The sequence below is a fragment of the Lithobates pipiens genome, unplaced genomic scaffold (genome assembly GCF_037356315.1).
Source record: "Lithobates pipiens isolate NorthernLeopardFrog02 unplaced genomic scaffold, aLitPip1_a1.2 Scaffold_19, whole genome shotgun sequence".
NCBI lineage: Eukaryota > Metazoa > Chordata > Amphibia > Anura > Ranidae > Lithobates > Lithobates pipiens.
The window spans coordinates 412148985-412176947 of record NW_027507764.1 but is presented as its reverse complement, the minus strand read 5'-3'; the positions used below and the strand labels follow the sequence as shown (position 1 = coordinate 412176947).

General features: G+C 40.2%; 1 protein-coding gene across 23 annotated transcripts in view; it reads right to left on the bottom strand.

The window, feature by feature from the left end:
* Nucleotides 1–27963, bottom strand: part of EPB41L3 (erythrocyte membrane protein band 4.1 like 3) — a 332589-nt gene that overhangs the window by 111782 nt on the left and 192844 nt on the right. For all 23 annotated transcript variants that reach the window (XM_077492490.1, XM_077492492.1, XM_077492489.1 and 20 more), the window contains exons 4-5: nucleotides 11901–12005; nucleotides 3720–3762 (exon numbers count right to left, since the gene is read on the bottom strand). In XM_077492490.1, coding sequence (XP_077348616.1) covers nucleotides 3720–3762; nucleotides 11901–12005 — 148 coding nt within the window. The remainder of the gene's footprint in view (nucleotides 1–3719; nucleotides 3763–11900; nucleotides 12006–27963) is intronic.

The window sequence follows — 27963 nt, the reverse complement described above, 5'->3', positions numbered from 1 at the left end:
AGGTAATCTGAATTCAACTGACTTACAGGTAACATCACTTTAATTACTGCTCTCTCTCCCGGGCTGACATTTATAAATTCTAGGATCTTTAACTAGTGCTATAATCTTTGTCTGCAATTAAAAAGATGTGGCCCTCAGCAAATATTTATTTCACTTAATTTGGGTTGCTGTGTCATTTGGCTTTGACATGCCTGATACACAGTAATAGTAGAAGCTGAAGATAATTAGTATAATAAAAGAGCAATGGCACTGTAGAGTTCAGAAATGATAATTGCACAGTGCCTACTGACAAGCACAGCTGGGCATCTATCACCTTATGATTCAAAATGTATCCAGTGTTGCAATGCACTTGTTCTGAATAATAGCCTCACATAACACTCCAATTTATAAAACCTGTGAAGTACAAATAACATTTAAATTACCCATTTTTAAGTTGAAATGCAGAATGAAAAAAGGCAATTAATCATAGGAACACCACTGATCCTCCAGTTAGGCATGGTAGAAGTATAACTCAAAGGGTCACTAAACCCAAATCGTAAAAAAAAAAAAATCAATGAATGCTGTATTACATGCCGTTCATACTTTGTCATGAGATTTGTTTTCTGTATTCTGCAAAAAAAAACCTGGTTGATCCTGCAGTTTCCCCATCTCCCCCCTCTGTCCAAGACCCCAATCCAGCTGGGGATTTTGCAGAGCAGCTTTGGGAGCTCTGCACATGCTAAGTTTTCATTGAGTTTCTATACTGAGCATTTCCTCCCTATCACAGCTGATTGACCTATGCGACTATAGAGTCACACATGTGTGCTAATACACATTGGTAAATGACAGCCCACTCTCTCCCTTCTCCTCTAGGCCCACCAACCAGCTACACACAATGGGATGGGTTATTACATGTAGATTGAGGGAGACTTCACTTCCCTCTTATTCTAAGAAACAGGCTTGAACCGTGTGGCACAGCCTGTGCCTGGCAGAAATCCACCCACACCATGATAATCCAAAAGATAATAAAGATTTGATTTAAAATATATATTTGTATGATGATGTAAAACAGTTGATTGATATTAATTTTACCTTGTATTCCAAAAGCTTTTTTTTTTTTTTTTGAACATGTGACCAGCAGCAGAGGACTAGAAGCTCCTCCTGCTTATGTTTCTCTGCAGACAGGCTGGGAAAGAGCTGGTTCATGTGGCCATTTTATGTTGAGTAGGAGAAGGGTACTTAGATTTTTTTTAAATTAAAATAATTACAGTGTCATCATCCATATACAGAAATAAAAGGGACGATGTAAATTAAACAGTGTGTGTTTAGCATCACTTTATGGCAACACTTTTTTTTTTTTATAGATTTGGATATGCTAGTGGTGGCTTAGAACCCCTGTTAAGTTGCTGTCTATGTCCCCTTTAAAATAGATTAATTCTCTCCAATTGTCCTGATCATCAATGTCACAGGGAATGAAAATGCAGGTAAAATACAAAATTTTGCGTTGCCACTAAAACAAGTATAGAGAAAATCTGCCAAAGGGGACACTTGTTTCATTGACAACTGTCTAAGGGGGATTTCCCTAGCAGTTAGGAAGATGTCCTCTCACTTCCAGTTGAGTCTACTGAACAGAAAGTGAAGAGAAGTCTCTATAATGAGAAAGAAATGGAAAAATGTCCGTTTTAATTCTTCCTCACCCCATCAAAAAAAAAAAAAAAAAGTTTTGGCTTTATATATTTAAGCCCTTGGACAATAGTTAACATTGCCTAAGAAATACCCAATCTTCTGGGACACTATTTATTCCCGTGTACCACAGCTTTTAAAGACAATCTTTCACCAGACCTGCCACAAGGGTGCATAGCCTCCCCTACTAATGTTCTCTTCCACAGTAGGGCTAGTCAACTTTTCATTTGATTTGCCAATCTGAACATGTGTTATCTTCTGCCCATGGCACCTCATTGGCCACTGCAACTGTCAACCAAACACTATCAGTCTGACGAATGAGAAGATGACTGCACGGTTACGGAAGTAACAATTGAAAAAGCAAATCCTACATTCTGTACGGCATGAGGTTCATATTCTGCCAAAGAAGAGAACTGTATTGCTGTAGAGTCTCAAAAAATGCTATACAGGTGCCAGGTACAATGGCATCCCGCTCATAGCATGCACATTTGGTAAACTTCCCTTTTGTAATTTGGCATATCAGATAACAGATTATGGCATATCGGATTACATCATAGGACACCTAATAAGGTTCTCTTTAAGGCCCGGTTCACACCGCTGCGGGGGGAGATCCGGATGTGATTCGCACAGCAAATCACATCCGATCTCCGTAGCGATGCGAGTTCAGCCATACAGATAGTATGGCTGAATTCGCATCGCTCCCGCAGCAAACTCGCACGGGACCCTTTTTTGGGTCCGCAACAGAATCGGATCGCATGGGGGTTCACACCATGCGATCCGATCCCTGTGCGAGTCGGCAGATCGCACTGCGATATGCCGACGGATCTGGGGGTGTCATTAACATAACATTGACACTCCCAGCCGTCCGCATAGGGCAGTGTGAACTGCCGGCGGGAGGTGTGCGATGCGGGTAAACGCCGCGGATTCGCGGCGTTCCCGCATCGCTATAGTGTGAACCCGGCCTAAGTATAAACTGCACCCAGTAAGGTATCATGTTGTGCTTTGGCACATCTGGTAATATCTTTTCACGTAGCACACCTAAAACTCTCCTATAGTGTGGCACATCTGCTAAAATATCCTACTATTAGCGCATCTGTTTAAAGGTTTTCTCATGCAGCACAGCACACCTGGTAATAACACTCATTTAGCCTGACATATCAGGTAACATCTCTTTTGCAACAAGGCCCATCTGCAATCATTCTTGTAGCGTGGCAATTATGGTAACGTACTATGTGACACATACTCATGGCACATCTGGACCAAGACCTTTTAATGTGGCACACTCTATACCAGACCCTCTTGCAGTGGGCAACATGCATATGATAACACCACTCTCATACTCTGGCACATTTTGTAACAAGATCTCTTGCATTGTGGTGAACGAAGTAACCAGTTCTCTTTTGTAGTGTGGTGTTTCCGGTACCATCACAACCCTGAAAATGTGGCTCCTCGGCTAACAAAAGTCTTGTTCCAATATGGCAAATGTTGCTTCTTGTAGCTTAACACAAATTCTGCATATGAACGTTGACTTCTTTTATTCAATTTTTTTTCAATAGTTTAGTACAAAAGAGTTGGTTTAGCAAGACACTTTGTATTGTTTTGGAACAAAGGTGTCAGAGGGTATGACGTCCTGAGCTATAAATCCATCCTTGGACAAGGCTGATCACTTCTGGCCAAGAAAACTGTATAATTGATGTATTGCAGTGTGTGGTGCAATGGAGATTGTCAGGTGTGTGCAGTCACCCTTAAAACAAACCTAATTTCTTTTACTTCTGCCTTACTTGACAATCCGCTCAATACTATTCAGTCAGTGTTATCCAAGGCAAGCCTTGTAGCATGCATTAGGTAATACTCTCAATCACAAACTAATCAAAAACCACAGATATAACTAAAACGAAACAAATGTCATATTGAGTCTTCAAAAAAAAATAAAAAAAATATAATATATATATATATATATATATATATATACACACACATACATACATACATACACACACACACACACACACACACACACACACACACACACACACATATACACACACAAAGCTTACTTCGGGTTTGTTTCTTGACTTCTTTAGCAGGGTCGATCCAGTTCTAGAAAAACAGGACAAAAAAAAAATGTCAAAATTATTGTAACCACAAATGTTAAGGAGATAAGATGTCACAAAACAGATACCACATAAACATTACAGAACAAACACCATGCTTTTATATTCTGATCATTTAATGCCAAGGTGACCGCTGATATCTTCAGAATCGAATACAAGATCTGCTGTGATACTAAAGTAACAAAACATATGTAGCAGTCTGGAATAATTTCAGGACCTAAAACTAGGTAAGGGGTCTATTATATATTATTAAAAAAAAAGGATCAGCCACACAGCACCATTAGGATCCATTCACACCAGTTGTGGCAGTACAACACAACGGCTGCAGTGTTGATGCGTCAATCCCAGTGCATCAAGCTGTTCACTTTTTTTTCTTTTTTTTTAATCAACTTCTTTGAAATGTCACACAGGTACATGCCGAAGTTCCACCGACTGGCTTGCGCTGACTGCACAGAGCTGGAAAAGAGTACTGGATGCAGTACATTTTTTTTTCAGTGCACACCGCCCACACACCACCGACAAGGCAGTTTGCCTTGTCTTGTGGTGGGGGGTGCAGTGGGACTGCACTGTTATAGCTGCCCACACAGTTCCACCACACCTGGTGTGAATCTACCCTTAAAATTTCTTATCTTTGACATTTCTTAGTAGGTTAAAACAAAGTGATGACAACAGGTCTGTTTCTTCTCCACCCAATCAAACTTCTGTGCAGTTTTTGCTATTGAAATCCCCATGAGAAAACATCAATCTCCTTTGCTACTAACACTGGAGTAACCTGCCCTTCTGAAACTTTTCAAGCAGTATATCACAGTGCAGTTTTATTTGGTATTACCCAAGTCCATTTAAATACAGTCGGAATTCTTAAGACCTGATGAAGGGGAGTGTGTTTGGCCCCCAAAATGTGTTAGCTCAATTCTGCTATGAATCACTATAAAATTACCTTGGACTCTTGAATTTGTCTGGCACTCTCATTGGATTGTATAGGTGTGGATTCTCAAACTCTGGGCCCCCCCCCCTTTTTTCCGAGTGTGGTCCCTGCTTTCTGAAGTGCTGCCAAACAGGAGCAAGTGTGCCTGAATCAGATATAGAAAATCCAGGTCCCTATATGTTCTTTGTTTTTGCTTTAATGTAAAGTGATGACAACAGGTCCAACTGACCTTAATGGATTTTTATATAGTATTATGAAGTTAGTCTGCCATTTTTATATAGCAAACTGAATAAAACTACATTTGGTATAAAATTAGCGCTTAGCCTTTACCTTGTTGATATACAGCATTAGTTCAAGAAGAATCTGTGAACAGGAAGGCTAGAACTGAATTCTAGGAAAGATCCTCCAGCAAAATATAGTAAATCTCCATGATGAGATGCCCTTTAAATATGTATTTGCATAACAAAAGATTTAGCTCAACAGGATGCCATCTAAATTCATTTTACTTGTTTTCCACAGAATCATTGTAGCAGAAGGCAGTAAATGTCTCGGTAACAGGATAACCACATCGAAAGTGAAAACCTCTAAAGAATGTTTTGTCCTTCTAGAATGAATTTGTCAAAAGAAAATTCCAATTTATTGGTTCATACATATGTAAATGCAATTAGTAACAAGGTGTTCGCGCTATGCGAATGAATACTGAATATCAGCTTGAACGTTTGAGTACCTTGCAGAGACAGAGCAACAAAGGCCAGCTTATAATTATTTCACATTTATGTATGCACCTGCTAGCTGTTACAGCTCGCCTTAGGCACTGCTCTTTTCTCATTGCTTATGGAATATGAAAGGTACATGTCCAGAGTACAGATTGAGGGCACTTCCTCAAATGGACAGAAGCCAACAATTCAAAACTAATTAAACTGGATATTTCAATCTCAGAACTCTGAAATTACATCAGCATTTAATGGAGCCGGTGACATGTAAAGTCAGACTGCCCCAACCAATTTTAGTCTCAAACCTTAAGTTATCCCATCTTTATCTGATGAAACAATACTTTTAAGGTCTGAAAAAGTGTGACTGATATTTGGCACTCCCGTGCATGGAATAGAGATGGGCAAATAGTTTGCACAGTGACTACATATGCAGCAGAAGCAATATAACTAAATAATAATTCAACTAAATGATCTATTTTGCCATTTGATTGGATAAAAATCATAGTTAAGAGGTCATGTACTGCCTGTTAGCATGCCGATTTGCTAAATGAGATCTAAAAATTACCTTTGGCCAACCTACCCAATAATAGGCGTATGCATAAGCCAAGTCTACCCAAAATTAATATTTCCATTAAGCTTACTTGCAATCTAAATCATATCCTGGATTCTTATTCTGAATTGGGCTCAAGTGATGAGATATGTGCACTAGGGTTTCTTAATTCTCATCAAATGTTACAGTTGTTACATAGCCAACTTATGCTTTTTTGTTTCAACCTATGAATTTTCCTTATTGGAAAATAAACATATAATGGAAGACTCCAGCTGCCAGAAGTATCATCTTAATGAATTGTGAAAGGGCACAGACTACATTTTACTTGTACAATTAGCCATAGTTATTAGGAACTGAGGAGTAATATAACCCACCATATGCAGATATATCAACTTTACACATCTGTGTGTTTGATTTATTTGCTACCAAAAGACCCATGTGTTTCACAAGGTTTTAGAATTAGAAACTAGCATCGCACAGCATGTTAGACATTTCATCCTTCACATAGGCAGATATTGCAGAACGATTATGTGATGAGTGTCTGCTCCACTGTGGAGCTCCTCGGGTGGTCTTTTCTAGCCATCATGAAAATTACCTTACTTTTGTCCCTCACACTACAGCAGAAATTGCCCTCACTCCTTGCACAGTAGATGGGCATTACTGATAAACTCCCTATTACTGCTGAGATTGCTAGCACAGTATAAAATGAACAGGTGGGTTGACAGTTTACATTTCCACCAAACCTTGCAGGACAAGAGAAAAGTTAATATACTTCCAGCAAGTTAAGTATTTCCCCAATGTAAATAGCTGACTGGCTGCAAATGTCAAAGGCAATGAGATGGGGGACCGCATTTTTCAGTACAACTCTGGATACAATTACATGTAAAATGCAAATATAGCAAAATGTATTGGAAATATGGAAACATTTCAAAATTCAAAAAGAGTATGGCCGTGCACACAGCCGCAGTATTCATTCACAGCGATCTGTGAATGAGTGAACGATAAATACCTCAGGGCATGGCTTGAAATTTTCAATGAACTGTGAGGATGCTGGTGAGCACTCTTGTGGTTCATTGATCTTTCTGCTTTTAGTAACTGACTGCATAGGAGGTATGGGCAGACCGCTTTACCAAGATTCTGCAGGATCCTGTCATTGCAGCCACAATCTGCTTATCACAGATGTAATGCTCTGAAAGATCCATTAAAAAAAAAAAAAAAAAAAAAAAAAAGCAGAAATCCAATAATTTCTTCACATAACAGACTTACTGTGGGCCAACCTAGTAAAAACTGATCCTGCGCATGCAATAACTGTATGGTTGCTGGGGATGCTGCAATCAACTGCAGTAGAATTCACGACATACAGTAATCAGTGTCCTCTTATGTAGAGGTAGGAGTGACTTCTCGATGTTGCTGGAAACCAAAATCGGACCCTTCTGTCCCCCTGCTACTCAGGAACTGCTTGAATTTTTTCTAATGAATACCAAGCAGGCGTCGACTGGCAGAGGTGGAGAAGAGCGACAGATCACATAACAATCTACAACTCAGTGAATTAGAGCCCACCTAGTATTCACTGACAAATACAAGCTGGTTCCTGAGCAGCAGAAGGAAGACAAGTATACCTCTCCAGATAAGGACACGGCTTACTGTATATAGAAAATGCTACTAAACGGAGGATTGTGGCATCGCCATGGGCCTTACAGTTATTGCATGGGTAGGATCATTTGTTACTATGCTGACCCACAGTAAGTCTGTTATGTCACATTATTACTGGACTTCTTTGTTACTTCTTCTTTACTATCCCTTTTCTTTCTAGTGCAGATCAAATAATAAAAGATGGAATCATTGGTTGCTATGAATATCAACCCAAGTTTTCTAGGTTGGTGGTTTTTAAGCAGAGGTCTTTCCTGTGGGTGCTGTTCTATCTTTGAGAAGCAACTAAGAATCTCACCTCATTTGATGGTACAAGGTGTGACGGAGTCACTTTGGGCAAGGGCTTGTGGAACCCAGCTTAACTTGGAGAGCTCTGAAAACTCCTTGTCCAGCTCCCCCACCCCCTGTGTCTATTAGGGGCACAGGGTGATGGAGAACTCCAGTCTGATCTGCACTAATCGGACTCACCATACAACCACACTGGACTCAGAATTTCCTTTTGCCCCTGTTGTCCAGGGTTCTATATGTGTGGTTTGGGTTTAAAGAATGAAAGGGCTCTTTCACAGAATACAGAGAGGCTATGATCAGTCTTGTAGGGGTCTCAAAGCTTAAACCTGATCTGGAATATTTGCTAGACAGCATCTGCAAAGAGCATACACCAGTTCCAGAGACTGGACATTTAATAGACTCTTCCATTGAGGAAGAACAACCTAGTAAGCCTTCAGGGCCAAACATCACTGAGCTCTGCCCAGCACCAAAAGTGGCTTTCGCTTTCCTGAGAGAAGAGGCAGTCAGCCTTTCACCTACACCACTGACAGGAACATGTGATTTCCTGCCAGCAGCATCTGTGGCATTACAAGAAATATCTACAGCTAAAGCGCTGGCAACTGGACAGAGGGTCCAAGACCTCTGCCCCACGCCTGTGGCAGATCCAGAGGTCTAAAGGTGAGAAGGTGGCAGTAATTCCTCAGCAGCAGATTGGGATCCAGGGGGAGAAGGGAAGAGTAGGCATTCGTCCTCCCGCCGCAACAGCAGTGTAGTGAATTAGGAGCAAAGGAAGGTGTTCCACAACGGGAATCTGGGAGTCTGAGAGATGGAGCAACCGGCTTATCTTCCCAGCAGCAGATCCACAGTGAAGGAAGCCAGCCTCCCTCTACAACAGTTAGCCGGAGTGGATGATGTGGGTTCCCCAGCAGAAATGCTGGCAACAGGGCAGGGTGCTGCTGGCCTCTGCCCTCAACTAACAGAAGATGGAATTCCTGTGGTAGTGGTTGGGACTTTGGTCTCCACTGACCCAACCCCAGAAAAAGATCTGGCATTGGAACAGGAAGATGTCAGCCTTGCTCTGCAAATGCTCAGGGATTTCCATCTAGCAATAGTGGAGGGGACTTCAGTCTCCACCTGTATACCCCAGGGATGCTGGGCAGTCAGCCCAGATCTCCAACAGCGTGACAAAGTGGGCCCAGTCACCCTGTCTGCCCTCTAGCGGCTGAAAGGACTCCAGGTGGAAGGACCAGTCTGCACTTCTCCCCAGCGGCAGGTATGTTCTACAAGAGAGGCAGAGGTTGGCTGGGTGAGTAATGCTCTGTTTGGAACAATGTGTTTAGGGTACTGTATGGGTACAGGCATTGGGGGACTGGAACTATGGACTAACTTCGAAGTTAACCCATTTGGGGTCTCCGCCTATGTTAAGTCTTTTGCAAAAAAAGGGAGATGTGTGACTGGAGTTACTTTGGGCGGGGGCTTGTGGAACCCAGCTTACTTTGGAGAGCTCTGGAAAATCCTTGTCCAACTCCCCCACACATTTATATTTCTGAACAATATCCTTCAGGAATATATGAAGATACAGTCCACCTTTTGTCAGAGACCATTGCTAAATGGTTTGAGGTGGGGTTTGCCATAAGTTTGCAAAGTGCCTGTATCCCATTGTTCTATTGTGTATCTGCCTTGGGAGAAAAGTATTATGGGATGTGTATGTGTATTATCTGTGAGGAGGGAGATTGGAATTCCTCCAACAGCTCTCCCTGTTGATAGGACAATCTACTGATGAGAAGTGTGCATACACCTGTGTGTCTGTTACTGAATGAAGTTTACCCCTGCCTGTGTCATTATGCAAAGAAAGAGGAATGTTTCTGAGTGTATATCTTTGTGCCTTTGTTCAAATAAACAGTTCTCTTTCTGGTGTACTCCATAACTGGTGTTGCGTAGTTATTGGGGTAGCTATAGCCAGATTTACGGGTCTCGTGTTCTAGAACTTAAGAAGCAGCTTCTTGGCAGAGATACCCAACAGGGTGTCCAGAGTCAGTCACACAAGGATTATGCATTTTTATCTAGTTGTTTGTGAATATAAAATGCCCCTAAGTACGCCCAACTTTAGGTTTCACTTGTAACAGAACACCTTTAAAGTAGAGCCCTATCATTTTTTTTTTTTTTTTTTTTTTTTTTTTTTTTTTAAGTGTTAGAGAGTCGGGATGCTTAAAAATTCTGTTTCTATTGTCTGACAGTTGAGTTAACTTCTTGTCCTAGGTGGCATCAGTATTTGAGATAAAATGTTGTGATAAATCTCTCCAGTACTAACCTAACAAACAGAAAGAAACTACAAATAGGTGTATGAAATACAATGTTGAAAATATGGAACATCAAACAATGTAAAAAAGATTTTCTGGTTACTATTACAGTAATAACTCAAAATATCTACTCACTATAACTAAGCTACTGATCCCCTTTATTAATTAGTAAAATCACAATATGATCCACTATATGTAGCATATGTTATAAAATATGTGAATTTTCAACTATAATGGTGGAATGACTAGCAGAGTAAGCCCCTGTACACACGGTCGGAGATTTCCACAACCAAATCCGTCGGATTTTGCCCGTCGGATTTTGTCCGTTGGATCTTGTCCGTTGGATCTTGTCCGTTGGATCTTGTCCGTTGGATCTTGTCCGTTGGATCTTGTCCGTTGGATCTTGTCCGTTGGATCTTGTCCGTTGGATCTTGTCCGTTGGATCTTGTCCGTTGGATCTTGTCCGTTGGATCTTGTCCGTTGGATCTTGTCCGTTGGATCTTGTCCGTTGGATCTTGTCCGTTGGATCTTGTCCGTTGGATCTTGTCCGTTGGATCTTGTCCGAAACCGTTGCATACACGCTGTCGGACAAAGTTGGCGAAAAAAATCCGATCTTTCAGAACGTGATGATGTAATTTAGTTACGATGGGACTACATTCAGGCTAGTAGCCAATAGCTTTGATGTAGGAATTTGATCTGAGCATGCGTGGGACTTGGTCCGATCAAAATTCTCTACACATGATCGGAGTATGTCCGATCGGCCCAGTTGGTCGGGAAATATTTCCAACGTGTTGGAAAATTGGGTCCGACGGATATTCCGACGGAATCAGTCCGATGCATACCACACACAGTCGGATTATCCGACGACGCGGTCCGATAGGACACATTCCGACGGATTCTCCGACCGTGTGTACAAGGGCTTAGAGTAACTGATATCAATGACTAATGACTAACAATATGCAGGAGGGAGTAATTGCAGCCAATAGTTATACTGAATAATATACTCAGGAAATAAAAAGTGTAATTTGTGTATGAAGTGAATATACCTCTTTAGGCCTTGTGCACACTGGAGATTTTTAACAATGCTTTTAGGGGTGTCTGCCTTTTCTTTTCTGCCATAAACACCTGTCTATGTTAGCCTATGTGTCCATTTAGAGGCAGGCATAGGAGTACACACAGGGTGTGCCTGGGCACACCCTAATCCCCTTGTACACTTACTGTTACTCTGTGTGCAGGTGAGGAGATGGGAAAAACATCCTTTTTAGCTCTGCTCACGCACTTCTTTCACTGTGTCAGCAAGGAGATCTACGTGCGGGTGCCGTACATATGTAGACACGTATACATGCATGTGTGTTTGAGCTTTTGGGTGCACATCCTAATGCAATAGGCTGTACACACCTATGAAGATAGGTACATTTAGTGGCAGAAAAAAAAAAATCCACTGCCAGCGCGTCCAAAAAACGGTTGATGGGTGTGAACGCACCTAAACACACATTAATGCTAGACACGTTTACAGCTTGAATGATAATTTCAATGGCTAGAATTAATTCTTATTCTGGCCAATGAAATAAACTGATGCCCAAGCGCTTGATGGACATACATTCGTTAACAAGCATTAACTGTTTTTTGCCGCAGCTGCCAGAAAAAAAAAAACGACGTCTAGGAGAGGTTTCCAAAACATCCAGTGTACATGAGGCTTGAATCTGTAAAAAAGCTTACCTTTTGATTTTCCAAGTCTCTATACACTAAACCAAAGTAATCTTTTTCCAGCAGGTTTAAATGTTCACACACTTTATCAAAGAGAACTTGACCTTTCGAACGTTTCTGCAAAGAAAAAGATGATTCTAATTAACATGCTTGTTTGTACACTGTAAATAAAAGACATATTTAAAATATTTCTGCTTATGCTGCAATTCCCCAAATTAATTTTTTTTTAAAGAAAATTGTAAAAATACACAGCTTATACCACACCTTTGGACAACTTCCTGTATTGGCATTGGTGACCTTACTGAGCCCCACCACAGGACCCTGGGAAAGCTCAGGATCCCAAATCTTGATATCAGGGAAAGAGGAATTAATTTTATGATTGCGATACCATGTGCACAAGATCTTAGGATTTTGCTCCTGAGGCTTTGAGCAGATCAACAACTTTTTTTTCATAAATAATTTCGCCCAGTCAAGGTCTTCTGTGGTCAGCAACTTCCCTTCCAATTTAGTTACAAGACAGAGGGTGGGGTGAATTTCAGAAATTGGGGGTATAAGCTATATAGATTATGTGGTCAGGTTTGTTTGAGTCGGTAAAGATTTAAAAGATGTAAGAGGTCTATTAAGCAAATCCGATAGCGTTAGCGATTTAAGATAGTGGGACAGTTGGGAATATTCCAGACAAGTTGCATGGTTACCAAAGATAAGAATAAAAATTAGAATTTCAAACATATTACCTATTGCTGGATATGAACAAAATATACACACATATCCTGTATATCTAGATAGATAGCAGATGATACCGAGTGGTTAAGCATTTTCTTGTGGGTGGGAGGTCAAAGGTAACCCCACGAGAGAGACTATTGCCCTGTACACACGGTCGGACATTCTGACAACAAAACCGATCTGATTTTTTCGAATGGATTTTTTGCCAAACTTGTCTTGTATACACACGGTCTGACAAAGTTGTGACGTTCGTTGGGTAGGACGGGACTACGTAGAGGCTAGTATCCAATAGCTTTGGTCTCGTAATTTAATCTGAGCATGCGTGGCACTTTGTCCGTCGGAATTCTCTACAAACTATCGGAAAAAGTCAGATCAGATTTTGTTGTCGGAAAATTTTAGATCCAGCTCTAAAACTTTTTCCGTCGGGATTTCCGACGGAAAAACTCAGATAGAGCCCACACGCGATCGGATTTACTGACAACATAATCTGATCGGACTTTTTCCGTTGGAAAATCTGACCGTGTGTACAGGGCATAAGATTGGACTGATAATATCAGTCTCCAATTTGACCCAAAATAAGAACTTTTATTGTGAACCAGTCTGATGTGGGAAGCAGCAAGGAAATGGAGAGAAATATGAATGCTTTGATTTAAACCAGTGATCTCCAAACTCTGGTCCTCCAGCTGTTGCTGAACTACAAGTCCCATGAGGCATTGTAAAACTCTGACATTCACATGACTAGGCATGATGGGAATAGTAGTTCCTGAACAACTGGAGGGCCATAGTTTGGAGACCCCGATATAAACCATTCCATTGCAGCTGTGGCTGTATGTTTAGGGTCCTGGTCCTGCTGGAAGGGGAACCTTCACTACAGTCTCCAGTCTTTTGCAGACTAACAATTGTTCTTCTAAGATTGCCCTGTATTTGGCTCCACCCATCTTCCCATCAACTCTGACCAGCTTCCCTGTCCCTGCTGAAGAATAGCATGCCCACAACGTGATGCTGCCACCACCATGTTTCACGGTGGGGATGGTGTGTTCAGAATGATGTGCAGTGTTAGTTTTTCACCACATATAGCATTTTGCTTTTAGGCCAAAAAGTTAAAATGTTGGCCTCATTTGACTAGAGCATCACCTTCCACATGTTTGCAGTGTTCCTCACATGACTTCTTGCAAACCGTAAATGGACTTCTTATGGCTTTTTTTCTGTTTACAAAAGTTTTATTAGAATTTTTGTACATATAGTGCCAATGCAATAAAGAAAGTTTCATACAACAATACAATGTGGTTCATCAATTGTACAGTATAAGAGCTATCATTCATGTAGAAGTGTTGAGGAGGGTAACAGTGATTTTATATATATATATATATATATATATATATATATATATATATATATATATATATATATATATATATATATATATAGCGCAGCAAGACCATCTAAGGATTGTTCAAGTTAGGGTAGTTATTACCACTTGGGAATTGAAAGCACTGAACCTGTAGTCAGATGAAGGTTTGATTTAGGATAAATTATGTGGGAGATATATTATGGTAAGATCCAATAATTTAATTTATTGAAAATATGCATACTGTCATAAAAGGTGGGGTGGATCCTCTCTGACAGTCAAAGCATTTCCATTCTCGATAGAACTTGTGACCATGATAGGTTGTTTGACTTCCAGTTGAATGTTATCATCCATTGAATCAAACTGATCAGTGAGTGGAGCCTGTTGCAAGGTAATGGTATGTTTGGTTCATTGGCATATAGAAGGCAAGCTTGAGGGGAAAGAGAGATTTTTTTTTTGTTTGGATGATTCTTCAATTCTGGCTATGGCCGCTTGCCAAATTAGTTTGAGAAGGTCACAGCTCCAAAAAAAATGTGTAAATAAGTACCAAGTTCTGTGTATCCCATAAAACAGTTAGGGGAGGTTTCAGGATATATTCAGGCGTGTATTTTGGATGGAGTCATATTCCATCTAGAAAAAAGTTTAGTTGGGGATTCCCTAAATGAGACAGCTCTGTTACTCTTTCGGGGGTTGTCAATCATAACATTTCACATCTCAGTGGTAAAAGAGCAGTCCAATTCTGCCTCCCAGTGCATCATCGGGGCAGATTTTTCAGTCAGAGGGAATTCAAGTGACTATATAGTTGAGAAATAAGGCCACTGTCTCTTGAGGAGGTTAAGGGTATTTGGCGTGTGTGAATTTGTAATGTGTAGTATTTTGAAAAGAATTGTTTAATTTGGATATAATGGGTGAGTTCAGAGTGGGGTAGATTGTATTTCTTTTGAAGAGTGGAGAAGGATGGAAATCCTGAGTCAATGATGAGAGAGCCCAATGTAGTTAGATTTTTATTGATCCATATTGTGAAAGTGTTATAGCTGTTGTGAGTTTGTATGAATCTAATGTCTCCTAAGTATAAGGCTAGGGGTGGAACTTTTGAAGCTATTATATATATATATATATATATATATATATATATATATATATACATATATATATATATATACACATACACACATATATATATATATATATATACACACATACACACACACACACTAGGGGGACCATTAGCTCTCGTGGCAGATGCGTTTGTTGGGGATTCAAGCCAGTCAGGAACTATATTTAAGGGCATGGTTGCCCATTTTTATTAAAAAGGCAAATAAAAGTCTGTGACATAAAGGTTTCCCACACAGGGGTTCTTCTCCAACAAATAAACACACAAATGCTAGCCCACCTGGCTCTTTAGCAGTACCTCTGCTCTTTTTCCTGGTCACACAGACAACAGGATTCCTCAATGTGGATGGTTTCTCTTTAGCGCCCACAGCTCCGCTCTGGCCTTAGTCCTCAGGCTGTTGCACTGCCTCTTGCTCTTGCAGTCAAACGTTCTGGCTGCCTCCTGCAACCTCTCAGACTCCTGGAGACCTCCTGTCTCTCTAGGTGTGAAGCAGTCTCCAACTGGGAGCCATGAGGTCTTCCCATACCCTCATTATAAGTGCTGTTATACACTACCCTGCTGGTAGTTTACAAAGTCTGGACACAGGGTTGGAGATCCCGTCCCACCCAAAACACTATGGAATTTCCAAACTACAGAGCCCCATGACCGAATACCAAAACCTGTAGAAAGTAGTTATCGCCAGTCTACATTTAAGCATACCCTGTGTCCCCGAAACCATCAATGTTACCTTGACAGCATCTCCGACTGTCACAATATAAATATATAAATATATATACATACACACACATACAAGGAAGAAAGTATACACCAACAATATTGCGCAAAAGAAGATGGAAAAATAACAAGAAGTGTGTATGGTTAGCAGCCAGCACGCTAAAACTAGGGATTTTTTAGCTGAGAAATCGGTGAAAAATGTAGTGCAAGCGCTCAACCTGTATACACTTCTTATAGTGCTACAAAGTGATATAAATTCAAATGTATATATAAAATAACCCAAAAGCAAAAGTGAATACAATATTATACAGGTACAAAATATAAACATATATATAGTGACTTATACATGTGTATATATAACCAAAAATGGTGATTATTAGGATATTGTATCCCAAAAGGGAAACAGTGACTGTGGATATCTGTAAACACAAATCACAGTGACGAAGTCTATAAATAGATATATAGTCCAAAGCAATCGTGCAAAGTGCCAATATCAGCCAGGGTTCTGTAATGTTGTGACCGAAGAGAACAATATTTCACCATGTGACGATCCATGTGACGGTGGTATAAAGTGCAGGCTTACCGGATCTACTCCGCTACTGCCATTTTCATCTCTCTGACACGCTTGATTGTTCTTCTTGAAATGTGAGTTTTAGAAAAAATATTTTTTATTAAAGTTTTTAAAAAAAACGTTATTATGCTATGTTGGCTCCGTCTTCTCATCCTTTATGCCTACCTATGAGTCGTTGTTGGATTTGTACATGCACATGAGGAATATTGACCACATCTAGCCATCTGCTGGGATCTGGTGGGATCGTATATGATATGACTGATACATCCAATTCTTGAGACCTTTTTGGGATCGCAAGCTGTGATTGACCCCTGAGGCGTATGCCTGTTAGGGTCATATAGATCCGGTAAGCCTGCACTTTATACGGTGGTGGGATCGTCACATGGTGAAATATTGTTCTCTTCGGTCACAACATTACAGAACCCTGGCTGATATTGGCACTTTGCACGATTGCTTTGGACTATATATCTATTTATAGACTTCGTCACTGTGATTTGTGTTTACAGATATCCACAGTCACTGTTTCCCTTTTGGGATACAATATCCTAATAATCACCATTTTTGGTTATATATACACATGTATAAGTCACTATATATATGTTTATATTTTGTACCTGTATAATATTGTATTCACTTTTGCTTTTGGGTTATTTTATATATACATTTGAATTTATATCACTTTGTAGCACTATAAGAAGTGTATACAGGTTGAGCGCTTGCACTACATTTTTCACCGATACACACACATACACACATATACATACATACATATACACAGTGTCTTGCGAAAGTATTCGGCCCCCTTGAACTTTTCAACCTTTTGCCACATTTCAGGCTTCAAACATAAAGATATAGAAAAAATTTATTTTTTGTGAAGAATCACCAACAAGTGGGACACAATTGTGAAGTGGAACGAAATCTATTGAATTTTTGAAACTTTTTTAACTAATAAAAAAATGAAAAGTGGGGCGTGCAAAATTATTCGCCCCCTTGCATTAATACTTTGTAGAGCCACCTTTTGCTGCGATTACAGCTGCAAGTCGCTTGGGGTATGTCTCTATCAGTTTTGCACATCGAGAGACTGAAATTCTTGCCCATTCTTCCTTGCAAAACAGCTCGAGCTCAGTGAGGTTGGATGGAGAGCGTTTGTGAACAGCAGTTTTCAGCTCTTTCCACAGATTCTCGATTGGATTCAGGTCTGGACTTTGACTTGGCCATTCTAACACCTGGATACGTTTATTTGTGAACCATTCCTTTGTAGATTTTGCTGTATGTTTGGGATCATTGTCTTGTTGGAAGATAAATCTCTGTCCCAGTTTCAGGTCTTTTACAGACTCCAACAGGTTTTGATCCAGAATGGTCCTGTATTTGGCTGCATCCATCTTCCCCTCAATTTTAACCATCTTCCCTGTCCCTGCTGAAGAAAAGCAGGCCCAAACCATGATGCTGCCACCACCATGTTTGACAGTGGGGATGGTGTGTTGAGGGTGATGAGCTGTGTTGCTTTTACACCAAACATATCGTTTTGCATTGTGGGCAAAAAGTTCGATTTTGGTTTCATCTGACCAGAGCACCTTCTTCCACATGTTTGGTGTGTCTCCCAGGTGGCTTGTGGCAAACTTTAGATGAGACTTTTTATGGCTATCTTTGGAGAAATGGCTTTCTTCTTGCCACTCTTCCATAAAGGCCAGATTTGTGCAGTGTACGACTGATTGTGGACAGACTCTCCCACCTCAGCTGTAGTTCTCTGCTGTTCATCCAGAGTGATCATGGGCCTCTTGGCTGCATCTCTGATCAGTCTTCTTGTCTGAGCTGAAAGTTTAGAGGGACGGCCAGGTCTTGGTAGATTTGCAGTGGTCTGATACTCCTTCCATTTCAAAATGATCGCTTGCACAGTGCTCCTTGGGATGTTTAAAGCTTGGGAAATCTTTTTGTATCCAAATCCAGCTTTAAACTTCTCCACAACAGTATTACGGACCTGCCTGGTGTGTTCCTTGGTCTGCATGATGCTCTCTGCGCTTTCAACAGAACCCTGAGACTATCACAGAGCAGGTGCATTTATACAGAGACTTGATTACACACAGGTCATTTTTATCACCATCAGTCATTTAGGACAACATTGGATCATTCAGAGATCCTCGCTGAACTTCTGGAGTGAGTTTGCTGCACTGAAAGTAAAGGGGCCGAATAATTTTGCACGCACCACTTTTCAGTTTTTTATTTGCTAAAAAAGTTTAAATTATCCAATAGATTTCGTTCCACTTCACAATTGTGTCCCACTTGTTGGTGATTCTTCACAAAAAATTCAAATTTTATATCTTTATGTTTGAAGCCTGAAATGTGGCAAAAGGTTGAAAAGTTCAAGGGAGCCGAATACTTTCGCAAGGCACTGTGTATATATTATAAAAGTTTGCGGATGATTGACATCTTAATTGCACAGATCCTTCCAAGGAAAGAAATGTGGCAAGATGACCATTTCTTTAGTAGAGAACTGATGTGGGGAAAAAAAAAAAAGACAGGGATAGTTATCTTCGTAAAGAGATTTAAATGAGGATGTGACCTGGATACCCAAGTATCTAAAGGATTGGAACACCATGTGAGCTCATGGCCTTCTTTTAACAATGCCTTTCTTCTTGCTACTTCTTCCATAAAGGCCAGATTTGTGGAGTGCACAAATAGTTGTCCTGTGGACAGATTCACCCACCTGAGCTGTGGATCTCTGCAGCTCCTTCACAGTTACCATGGGCTTCTTGGCTGCTTTTCTGATTAGTGCTCTACTTGCCCGGGCTGTCAGTTTAGCTGGACAGCCATGGCTTGGTAGGTTTGCATTTGCCATATTCTTTCCATTTTTTTTTTTTTCTTTTTTAAAACCCAACCCTGCTTTAACCTCCTTAGCGATAATCCTGAGTGTGGCACGGGGTGTAGTTTCAGTACCAAAAACGGTAACCCCGAGCCACACTCAAGATCGCATTGCAGGATCCAGGCAATGTTACTTACCTTGTCCCCAGGACCCTGCGATGTCTTCCCGCCATGTGTGCGAGCCGTGTCCTCCGCCGGATCTATCAGAGTGCCAAGCTCCATTCCCTGCGAGCGCTGCGACACACGGGGATGGAGAACGGCGCCAAATTCAAAAAGTAAAAAACACACAATACATACAGTACACTAAAATCTTACAGATTACATTACTGTATCAAATTATTTCCCATCTCTTTTGTCCCTAGTGGTTTTTCCAGTGCCCTGCATGCAATTTTATATTATAAATACTGTTCTTTCTGCCTGAAAACTGGAGATAATTGAGCGATAGTGATTCGTGGGGAAATCGGTCATCAAACACTGAACGTAATGACAGCGACAATTATGCAGCTGAGCAAATTTATGTGTTTTTGATTTCATTACATTATTGAATAATTTTTATTATATTATTAATGGTTATAAATCATTTACAGTTATTTATTATAATTTATGATTTTGTGTGTCAAACTTCATCATACCTGGATGTCTACTAGACTCTTGTTTGGACAGATTTAAGTGCATTACTAAGCATTACAGGCCTACAATATAAAACGCCAAATTTCCATGAAAAACATTGTACCGCTTTGAGCATCAAAAATCTAAAATAATCATAATGCCAGGTATGTTAAACTTCTCCACAACTTTATCCCTGACCTGTCTGGTGTGTTCCTTGGCCTTCAAGATGCTCTTTGTTCACTAAAATAATTATTTAGGGGAAACCTCTATTGAGAATTCGGAGCTGGAAGCCCATGCCACATCCCATAAATAGAAATTTGCAAAAGGGAGATGCTCCCGGAGATTGTACGGGCATTGGAAGTAAACCAGATCATACAGAATATAGTACAGTGAGGTTCTCTAACAAACCTCTGAGGGCTTCATAGAACAGCTGTATTTATACTAAGATTAACTTACATACAGGTGGGCTACCGTATTTATCAGCATATAACACACACTTTTTCCCCCTTTAAATCAGGGGAAAATCGCGGGTGCGTGTTATACGCTGATCCCCGCTGATTGTGAGCGGAGCGATCACCGCCGAGATACACATAGCCGAGTGTACTCGGCTCTGCTCACAGTCACGCCCAGTCCCACCATTGGACCTGTGTAATGTCCATCATAGGGCGGGACTGGGCGTGACTGAGTGGAGTCGAGAAGAGCTGAGTACACTCAGCTATGTGTATCTCGGCTCCACCCAGTCCCTGCGATCTCGGCAGCGTTCGCTCTGCTCCGCCCAGTCTCGGCGGCGAGCTCAGTGGTGCCAATTTTAAATTCATCCAAGGCTGCAATGGACACTGGGGGAAAGGCTGTACTGACAAGGCTGCAATGGACACTGGGGGCAAGGCTGTACTGACAAGGCTGCAATGGACACTGGGGCAAAGCTGCACTGACAAGGCTGCAATGGACACTGGGGCAGGGCTGCATTGATGGGCATTTAAATGTAAGTTTTTTTACCTTAAACTTCCTTCCTAAAGGGTTTTCTCCTTAAAATCCCCTCCTAAACTTGGGGTGTGTGTTATACGCCGATAAAATATGGTATTTACCAATTAGGTGACTTCTGAAGGCAATTGGTCCCACTAGATTTTAGCTAGGGGTATCATAATAAGGGGGGCTGAATAAAATGCATGCCACACTTTTCAGATTTTTTTTTTTTTTTACAAATAAATAACACCTTTTCTAAAAATATTAAATTTAGGTTTTTGGTTGTAACATGAAAAAATGTGGAAAATTTCAAGGGGTGTGAATATTTTTTTCAAGCCACTATATCCTTAGGTGTAAAAGTTAACTTTATTATGTAAAAAAAAAAAAAATTTAAGTTATTTTATTACTTTGTTATACAGCAGATATATACACTGAGACTGGAAAGGGAAATAATGGCGCAATGGCTGACCATACATTGAAACAGCAATCAAGCAATTAGGTAAAATAAATAGTATACATATCATAAAACACACACACAGATTTTTTTTTTAATATATATATATATATATATATATATATATATATATATATATATATATATATATATATATATATATATATATATATATTTTATGATATTACTATTTCTTTTACCTGATATATTATATATGTGGAGAGAGTCCCGGCAATGAGAAATAGGGGGTAAAAATTTAAAATTAAATAGGGTTTGCACCAGCGGCAGCTCCCTTGGAAGTAGAAGCAAATACTCCGGAAGACAAATGGAGAAAAGACAAGGTGCGCCAATATAAGTGCAGTATGTAAAAACAGTTTTAATGAAAATATATTAAAAAGCTGGCCAGGTGGCTAAACACAACTTATGAGTGAGAATCAGGCATGTAGTTACATGTATAGGAGTCCATGTGCACTTATGGAGTCCGTGACTGAAAAACAGTGGAGGCGTCCCAGCGAGGTCTGGAGGGATTGCCCAGTTGGAGGTGAAGCAGCTTCTCCATCTAGGCAACCCCTCCAGACCTCTGTGGGACGCCTCCACTGCGTTTCAGCCATGGATTCCATAAGTGCACATGGTTAAATTGGTTAAACTTTTTTTTACATACTGCACTTAGATTGGCGCACCATGTCTTTTCTCCATATACACTGAGACTGAACTTAAAATTTAAGATTTAGAAAAGTTATTGTGTCAAGGGTGTACCTTGAAAAATGTACCTTTTGACAATTTGCTACTGAAAAAGAGCAGTGGACTTCCTGGTATATTGAGGTGCCTAGGTATTGTGGTGACTACAGACTCATAGCTGTATATCTGCAGTGTGAGATCTAAGGCATTGCTTCCGCGGACTGCTATTCTAAGGAGATTTTGACCAAGATTTGGTGATGTCACCCCTGTGTTGCTCACTGTTCTCTTTGCAGGTTGCTTTCTTATGTCAAAGCCAAGCCGTGCCACCACCAAAATGGCTACTTCCATCAAGAGACACAGACCAGGATTGGCAAGCCAGTTACAGAGAAAGATCAGCTCCAGAGGCAATATTCTTTGCCATCTACCTGACTTTTTTTTCTATCAAGCACAGCTTAGAGAGTGGAGTTCCTTCTTAAAGTAAAAAATTGTTGTAATAAAAGCCTTCAAGGAGGATGAATTAATCTTTAACCATCCTCTGAAAACTGTACAGTACATACATTACATAGGACCACATAGTTGGCTTTCTTGATAGTACAGCTGACATTACACAGGCTTGCACACATACATGCATGTACAATATCTACATAATAATGCACACACATCCTTATACTTAAGTTTGCCTTCAGTCATCATACATTTAACTGAAAAAAAATGTGTAAGTAAACTCTTGAAAACACATAGCATTTATTTGAAATTGCATAGCTGGGCTTCTGCAGGAAGGAATGGTTCTTAAAAGCAAGGATAAAAAACGCAAACCGCTATAGCGGTTGATGGAAGGCTAAAAATTTGCCCTGTTATTTCTGAGAGGAAAATATAAGTAGGCAATTTTCTGTCACTTAAGGGAGCGATGTGTTTTGTACACACCTCAGTACTGAACAAACAAAAGCACAATTCTGCAATTGAAGGCAATCAAGGAAGAGATGTTTCTGATGCAATTTAACCCTCACAACCAGTAGTTTAAAAATGATCGTAAACGCCCAAAAAAACCCTGCAAGACAAAGGCATAACAAGCTAGTATGCACAGCATACTAGCTCATTATGTATTACTTACCTTATATTGAAGCCCCCGCACCAGTCCTCGTTCATCGCTCTGGCCGGTTACTTCCGTGCGGGAGTCGCTGGTAATGGCACAGTCTAACTGAAGCAATGGCACATACATGCCGTTGCTTCAGTGCGCATGTGCCGTCGGCACATGCAAATACAGGGGATCTCTCTTAAACGGTTAAGGTTTAGGAGATATCCAGGGTAGCTACAGGTAAGCCTTATTATAGGCTTACCTGTAGCAAAAAGTGTGTTGTAAGGGTTTACAACCACTTTAAGGTGGGCAAACTAGGAGGTCTACTGAATCAGGTAACAAAAGCTGCCTATAAAGATTATTTCCAGGAAACGCCTATTGCTTATGCTAATAAAAGTATAGTTGTTAGGTGGAGGCAGGATAGGCTTCTCTGAAGAAATTTTTTTTCAGAGCTCACCTAAAAGTGGATATAGTGGAGAGCCTATAGTGGATAGAGTGGAGATAGTCAAGCAAATTGGGGAAGGGAATTCCAAAGGATGCGAGAAGTTCGGAAGAAGTCTTGAAGACGAGCATAGGAAGAGGTGACAAGGGAACTAGAGAGTGGGAGGTCTTGGGAGGAACGAAGAGAACGATTTGGTTGGTATTTTGAGATTAGGTTAGTGATTTAGCCGGGGGTCAAGTTGTGGATGGCTTTGTAAGTATTTGTTAGCATTTTTAATTTAAATTGTTGGGTGAGTGGCAGCCAATGGGATGGGGGGGGGGGGGGGATTGGCAGATTTATAAAACTGAAACATACAGCGGTATACTGTACATTAATATTGTCTCCAATTTCGAGGGCCTGTCCTCGATTCAGAAGAAAGCCCCTCTGTCCAATTTTCTCCTCATTTGTCCCTCATTTTGGTCTGATCTATACAGTTGTATCTAAAATGCACTTTTTATCTTTCAAAAAGTGTTTCCCAGTGCTAAAACTTTCTTCCAATTTCTAAATTGCTGCATTTTTAAATGTCAAAAGCCAGTATAAAGGAATAGTAGTGGTAAGAGTGTGTGTTTTTTTGCAGTATAAGGTTAAATGTCTATCTAGATCCATATTTGTGGCATTAACGTACAAACAGAAAATGGCAGTGAATTTTAAGTTAACCATTATAATTGAATTACTAGTGTTACATTTCTAGAGAACTGCAATAAACCTTTCTGATTATCTTACTCTGTAATGATTATGCATTTACAAAAAAAAAAAGTGTTGAAACCAAAATTTTACTACTTCTTACAATAGGAGTTAACAAACCATAACTGTACAAAATACATTTTGACTGGCATACTGAGAAAGTATTTCATATTTTTTATTCCAGGTACTCTATTTATATAGCATTGACTTTTTTTGTACAGTTACATCAGTTCATAACTTTAAAAAAAATGGTGAACCTGTACTCATCACCAGAACAAAGAGCGATTTAGATTATGAATCGTAGTGCAACTCAGCTATTTCACAAAAAAAAAAAAAAAAAAATATGCCAGGTCTTTGTCCCAAACCAAGAAATCACTTCTTCCATTGGAGGAACTTGGGCTTGTGGATTAAAGGGTCAGTTCACCAATATCCGTTTTTTTTTTTTATGGCGGAGAGGTCAAATTAATTTGTCAAGTAAAAAAAAAATAACAAAACACCTCATTGCTGTAGCAGTTTTTACCCAAATGTGTTCTGATCAGGCAAAACTCAAATAATTCTAGATAGTTTTGAAACTTGCCTGCTTTGCTATGAATCCCTATGATGGGCTGCCCACTGGCCAATAAGAATGCATGAAAGGGGTCAGGCAATTCCATCACTATCAGGAAGTGGTGAAACTTTGCCTGGTCAGAATGGTCTATTGGGTTATGACATTCTGGTATTGGATTGATCAACGAAAGCTGCTGCAGATATGTACATAGGTGTCTAGCTGCCTATCTTATACCTAGCTAGAAGCCTTTTTTTTTTCCTTCAGATGACAACCACTTTAGGGGTTTGTTCTAACCACTTGCACTGGGACACATTCAATGCACTCCCATTGCAAGGACGGGCCAAATAGTATTATTTTCAAAAGCTTCTCTTTCTTCATACAAATGCAACACTAAAAAAATTTAATAAAAAAAAAAAAAAAAAAAAAAAGTGTTTTTCACATATATACAATATATATTTTGGTTCTTATTTTGGGGAGAAAAAATGGGCTTGCATTGCTGTTGTAGTGTATTGCTTTATCAAAAAAACAAAGCAAAACAAAAAAAAAACAGCATGCAGCATACCCACTACCATGCCTTGAAATGCAGTTGTGTTGGAGGTGCATTGTCTTTTTGCTTTGGGGCGTTATTCAAAATGAATGTAACATGCATTAGTATGTGACACCAGAACACAAAGAAGGGTAAAGAAAATTGCACTGCAGTACACAAAAATCCAGCACACATATTTAGCATGCATCTCCTCCTGCGCTGTGGTGGGAAAAAGCCCTGAAACTGAAACTTTGAGTTCACCAGCCCTGCAAATCTCATGCTATGACTACAAGGAGGTTCCACTCTCCCTGTTGGGAATTTTAAATTATACAGAATTCAGCAGGAGTAAATGGAATATCTCAACGTAAGCAGGAGTGACCAACGCACCAAAGGGTTCAGGAACATAGCTAGGAAAAACCGTGGAGATCTCAATGCTGAGGTCCTGTAAGATGAAAAAACTTTGCTGGTCTTTTTTATTTCTTCTTTATTGCTTTTCAAATACAATACAATTACAAGTCATACCAAATAGCTGACTACACAAAAATCGAGAACAAAAGAACCACAGCACCAATGGCTACTACAGAAATTAAAGTTATCAACCATACATAGGTTGACAAGCAAAATCATACAATGAGTACAAAGTATGAAGGGTCACACATGCCAGAATGAGGGTCTGTCTGTATGCCCCACGTTGGCATTGTGTCCACCATAGTATTTGTAGTGGCAGAGCAGTGTAGGCCGTAAAAGGGATTACTTTGATGCAGTTGGCCAGCTTAAAGGGGTTGTAAAGTCAAAATGATTTTTTTTTATCTTAACGCATTCTATGCATTAAGATAGAAAGCCTTCTGTGTGTAGCAGCCTCCCCAGCACCCCCTAATACTTGCCTAAGCCCCATCTCTGTCCAGCAATGTAGACGAGTTCCTTGGCCATCCGGGATTCTCCTCCTGATTGGCTGAGACACAGCAGTGGCGTCTTTGTCTAACTGTGACAGCTGCGGGAGCCAATCAGGAGAGAGAGGGAGCGGGGCCAAGCGGCAGCTCCATGTATGAATGGATGCACAGAGCTAGGGCTCGGCTTGGGTGCCCCATAGCAAGCTGCTTGCTGTGAGGGCGTTCGACAGGAGGGAGGGGCCAGGAGCAGTGAAGAGGGACCCTAGAAGAGGAGGATCGGTCTGCCCTGTGCAAAACAGCTGCACAGAGCAGGTAAGTATACAATGTTTTTTTTTTTTTAAACAAGACTTTACAATCACTTTAAACTTGTATTGCAATATGTGTGAACTAAAAATCTGCTTTTCATTGCATAGTTTACTGGAAAGTGTGTATAGCAGTGCGCAGAGGGTTCATTCAGAATGTGTAGTGTTAACATGCCACAATGAGGTTCAAATAAGATATGCACTTAAAGAGTCAGGTATATCCATAGCCAACTCAGAAGACATAGGAGACTTTCGAGGTTGCTAGCCGTCTCAAGCTATATCAAAAACAGAAAAAACCTGTTAGCTAAAGGTTTAGCTAAACCTCAGCTAAACCTGAGACATTAGTTTTAGAAAAAAAAAAAAAAGTAAAAATATGCAAATTTAAAAAGTGACACTAAGCTCGGTTTTAAAAATAGGATTTTTGTAACAGCTTACCTGTAAAATCCTTTTCTTTGATGTGTCCCCTGATGTAAGAAAATAAAATAAAAATTCTATTTAATTATGCATTCTTGACTCAAATGGTAGCTTCTGTTGCTCTCAGCCTTAAATTCCTATTTTTTGCTTGCTACGATCATACTTCCTGTTAGAGCAGTGATTCTCAACCTCCTCCAGAGGTTGCTAGGGGTTCCTTCAGCATTGAGCAATTTCTGTCTGTCAGATAAGTTCCCACTCACACCATTGATCTTTTTAGCCATCTGTAAGGAGGCAATTCTTCCCAATGACCACAAGTGTAAGGACTGTTCTTCCCACTGACCATCACACTAATATATCATGAGTTGTAGATTTCAAATTTTAATAGGGGTCCCCCCCCCCGAGACCGGAGAACTATTTCAAGGGTTCCTCCATGTTGAAAAGGTTGAGAAAGGCTGTGTTTAGAGGGTGGCTATGTTCATTCACCGTGGTCCCACTGTAGGTGGGAACGTAGCCACCTTATCTTGCTCGCTCTTGAGGCAGCCCTATGGGATTTGAGGTGTGCATTAGTAGTGCACACGACCACACCCCATGTGGATTTCTTGTTCCAAATAAACTGAAATGTGGAAAGAAAATGTTTGGGAGCTCACAGAGGACGCTACAAGAATACAGAAAAACACAGCAAGATATGATTCTTCAAAAAAATAAATTACATAGCTATTAAAAGTTGATGTGTGTAGATTATGTCTGAAGAATAAGGCTATTGTTTAGTGTCACTTCAAGGAATAGCAGCTTTCCAATCCTGCTGTTATTTTTGTAGACGGCACCATTTAACGGCATACAGTTCGTGAATATCTGCTGACTTTTACAGAAGAGACAGTGATTCTAGAAAGTCTACCTGTGGGGATTTTAACGTTAGTAAAAATAACCAAAGACTCCTATTGTTATTGAACAGTCATGTCCTTCTTGCAAGGCCATCAGTATCAAATGAACGTTGTAATTGTAGTAATTATCACTGCAAATGACAAGTGCTCACAGGGTGTACAGGTTATTTTTTGCCCTTCCGACAAAAGTTTTAAACCTGTATAACTGGCTAGTCTTCGAAATGAAAAGGGATAGACAAACA